Raw genomic sequence first — 4,587 nt, forward strand, 5'->3', positions numbered from 1 at the left:
AGCGGATGGCTACTACCGGCTCGGTGGCGTGTCTAGCAGTGTTCGAGAGGGTCAGCGGATTGCTACTACCGGCGACTCATGCTGTATGTTCTATAGTCGAGAACAATGAAGACGGTTGTGGTGCTAGTTTGTTTGACCATCCTAACAACAGAGATATGGACACGCCAAGTGCCTACTATCTACGATGTTCTGTCTCTTGTCTATAAACTTTGTGGTAAGCGTTGATTAATATTACTATTATTTTGCTGTCAAACCAATTCTTATGCATAGTTTGAACATAATACATTATCATCTCGTATAAATATTCCATTGAATACTAATCCTGATATAATAATAATATTTTTTTGGCTTTAGAGTTAGAGGGAATATGATTGAGGTGTTTAAGATTGAAAAGGGAATTGATAGTGTTGATGTATCATCTTTTTTTATATTTAACAATGAGAATAGTAGGACTAGGAGACACAAATATAAATTATAGCAGGGTAGGAGTCATCTTCAGCTAAGACAGTTTCATTTTTCTAACAGGGAGGTTGGCCTTTGGAATGGGTTGTCTTCGGATGTTGTAGAGGGAGTAAATTTAAGTGAGTTTAAGAAAAAGTTTGATAAGTTTATGAAAGATAAGAGCTGGGTTTAAGATTTTTTTTTAATTATTTTAATTTAGTTTAGATGATGTAACAGTCGAGATGGACCAATAGGTCCCATGTTGTCCCAAAACATTATGTTATATGTTATACTAAAGTTATGTGTTATGTTATATGTTGTGTTATGTGTTATGTTATGTTATATGTTGTGTTATGTTGTGTGTTATGTGTTATATTATGTGAGGAACATACTGAACTGAATAATTAATTCAAAAGTACATTAACAGACACTTTTACAGTAGACACATTTTTATTGTATTTTGAATAAATTTATTGAGTTTAACATAATAATAGGTTTGGGGGATAATTGTTAAATTCGTCTTCATATTTTAAATAAATGTAAATTGCTCAAAGTAGTTGATGTAGTTTAAAGTTTATTTTTAGAACTTCGTGGTTTTATTAAAATTGTGAAAGGAAAGTTGAAAATGTCGACCTCGTGCTTTAGGGTGAGGAATGTTAAGGTTCAAAATAGGCACAAGGAAATATGTAAGAATAAGTGAGCTGTTGATTTCTTCAGTCATCCCCCCTACTGTCTATATATATATATATGTGTGTATATGGAAAGAGGGGAGCATTGTGCAAAAAGCAGAATACGGACTGACTTTAAGCGTGTCATCAAATATATTATTACACAACTATGATTAAAATAAAATAACTATGAAGTAAATGACAGAAATAAAGTTAAAAAATAGCTTGGATCGACACACGCATCACTTAGATTTGAATAAATAATACTTCATCAGAATTAAACGATTATATACTTAGTGACGTAATACTCCATCAGAATTAACCAATTATATACATTAGTGACGTAATACTTCATAAGAATTAACAGATTATATACATTAGTGACGTAATACTTCAGCAGAATTAACAGATTATATATATTAGTGACATTAATACTTCATCAGAATTAACAGATTATATACATTAGTGACGTAATACTTCATCAGAATTAACAGATTATATACATTAGTGACGTAATACTTCATCAGAATTAACAGATTATATATATTGGTGTTTTCTACAGAAGCACTCATCTATGCACAGTCTCTTGGACAAGAAAATTAGAATTTTAAAATTTTAAAGTTGTTTGTTTGTAGTTAAACGCAAAGCTATCTGTGCTGTGACCACCACGGGTATCGAACCTGGTGGTTAGGGTCCTCGGCTCGCAATCTTGCGGTTTCGAGTTCTATCACCTAATACGTTCGCCCTTTCAGCCGTAAGGGCGTTATAACGTAATGCTAAATCCTTCTATTCTTTGGTAAAAGAGTAGTCTGAGAGTTGACTGGCTTCCTTCCCCTAGTCTGTCATTTTTAAATTACGGACGTCTAGCGCAGATAACCTTCGACTATCTTTGTGTAAAATTCAACAAATAAACAAACCTCCAATATTTATCAAACAGTAAATACACAATGGCGCTACTGGAGATTTAATTAACATTGTTTTTAATATGATAAAGTGGAAGGTTTTTTTTTTTTTTACAAACTCCGTTGCCATATAATAAAAGAAAATGATATACTAAAAGCTATTTAACATCCAGTGTGAGAAACCATTTTAAAAAACAAACAGAATCTAATGTCATATGCATGATATAAATAAACACCAGTACAATAAATATTGATATAAATAAACACCAGTACAATAAATATTGATATAAATAAACACCAGTACAATAAATATTGATATAAATAAACACCATTACAATAAATATTGATATAAATAGACACCAGTACTATAAATATTGATATAAATAAACACCAGAACAATAAATATTGATATAAATAAACACAGAAGAATAAATATTGATATAAATAGACACCAGAACAATAAATATTAATAAAAATAAACACCAGCACAATAAATATTGATATCAATAAACACCAGTACAATAAATATTGATATAAATAAACACCAGTACTATAAATATTGATATAAATAAACACCAGTACAATAAATATTGATATAAATGAACACCATTACAATAAATATTGATATAAATAAACACCAGTACAATAAATATTGATATAAATAAACACCAGTACTATAAATATTGATATAAATAAACACCAGTACAATAAATATTGATATAAATAGACACCAGAACAATAAATATTAATATAAATAAACACCAGTACAATAAATATGAATATAAATAAACACCAGTACAATAAACATTGATATAAATAAATACCATTACAATAAGTATTGATATAAATGAACACTAGTACAATAAATATTGATATAAATAAACACCAGAACAATAAATATGAATATAAATAAACACCAGTACAATAAATATTGATATAAATAAACACCAGTACAATAAATATTGATATAAATAAACACCAGTACAATAAATATTGATATAAATAAACACCAGTACAATAAATATTGATATAAATAAACACCATTACAATAAATATTGATATAAATAGACACCAGAACAATAAATATTGATATAAATAAACACCAGAAATTGTACTGGTGTTTACTTATATCAATATTTATTGAAGTATTGATATAAATGAACACCAGTACAATAAATATTGATATAAATAAACACCATTACAATAAGTATTGATATAAATAAACACCAGTACAATAAATATTGATATTCTCCATGTTTGTTACTATTATAATTTGGTTAGTCTGGTTTTGAACGCTACAGCTGATTTGGAAGTTTGTCGTGAAGTTGTCCACGATGATTTGGTGAAGAAAAACACAAATGAACCGACATCTCAACGTTAAACTAACCTCACCGAGGAGTAAAAAAATAATAGATAAGCCAGAAAACGTATTTAACCACTGTTCGTGCCCGAAAGATGGCGCTTTAATTACTTGTTTCTTTGCAGTAGTTCTACGGAATTTAATAACCAATAATTGTTTCTTTGTAGTTAAACACAAAGCTCCACAATGGGCTATCTATACTGTGCCCTCCACGTGTATCGAAATCCAGTTTCTAGTGTTATAAGTCCGCAGACTTGCCACTGAGAGGGGCGAAACCAGTAATAATTCAAACTAACTTCACCATTTAGTCCTAACATTGAACCTGATACCACACTATACAAAAATGATGTTTTTACAAACAAATAATATGTGAGGGGAATAAATTAAAATATTTTTATATAAAATGCACAGATTTTCAACGTTACTTTATAATTTCCAGTTTTTCCCTGATGAATAGAAGTGTGCTACTTTTCAAAAGTGCTCAGGTTAGAGGGTTTCTTATTATTGTCTTTAATAGGATTTCCCTTTTCCTAGTATGATGAATTTTGATAATGTTGATAAATTTTAAAACTGAAGAAGTAAACAAGTACTTGAAGTTATTTATTTGCGCAAAGTGTCCTAATTCTTCTTATACACAGCGGTATGTCTGCGGACTTACACCGCTAGAATCCAGGTTTCGATACACGTGGTGGGCACAGTACAGATAGCCCATTGTGGAGCTTTGAGCTTAACTACAAACAATCTGTATGAATACTTTTTATGTGGAAAACAATTTCACTCGGATTTCCATAACATTTTAAGCAATTTACAGCTGTAGAAATAACGGCACACTACTGCCACGTAGTGAAATAATTATAACTTAATACTTAATTTACATTATCAATACGAGCACTTTACTTTGCGGTCATGAACCTGAAAGCTAGCTTTACTGATATACATAGGTGTATTCTGCAAAAGCTTGCCGTTTTACTACCGTGTGGGATCGAACCCAGAATTTTTCTAAACATTGTAACTCGTTTATTATTTAATTTGAGAGAAAAAAAACTTCTTTGAAGATATTTACATTGTGATATTAATGAAGATAATTCATTATATATATATAATTATATATATTCATTATATATATATAATATATAATATAATATAATTCATTATATATATTCCAGTTCAAATTATCCATTTTTAACAAATTCATAACTTGTTCACTTCTGACAAT

At 29.4% G+C, this 4,587-nt stretch overlaps 1 protein-coding gene across 3 annotated transcripts in view; it reads left to right on the forward strand.

Annotated features, from left to right (window-relative positions):
• The window catches only part of LOC106472822, a 21,656-nt gene continuing 17,069 nt past the window's right edge, over positions 1 to 4,587 (forward strand). For 2 of the 3 annotated variants that reach the window (XM_022401359.1, XM_022401360.1), the window contains exon 1: positions 16 to 214. In XM_022401359.1, the coding sequence (XP_022257067.1) occupies positions 106 to 214 (109 nt within the window). In that variant the 5' untranslated portion in view covers positions 16 to 105. Of the gene's footprint in view, positions 215 to 4,587 lie in introns of all 3 variants that reach the window. The other variant, XM_013933490.2, reaches the window with a different exon arrangement.

Source organism: Limulus polyphemus, unplaced genomic scaffold, assembly GCF_000517525.1.
Source record: "Limulus polyphemus unplaced genomic scaffold, Limulus_polyphemus-2.1.2 Scaffold5637, whole genome shotgun sequence".
NCBI lineage: Eukaryota > Metazoa > Arthropoda > Merostomata > Xiphosura > Limulidae > Limulus > Limulus polyphemus.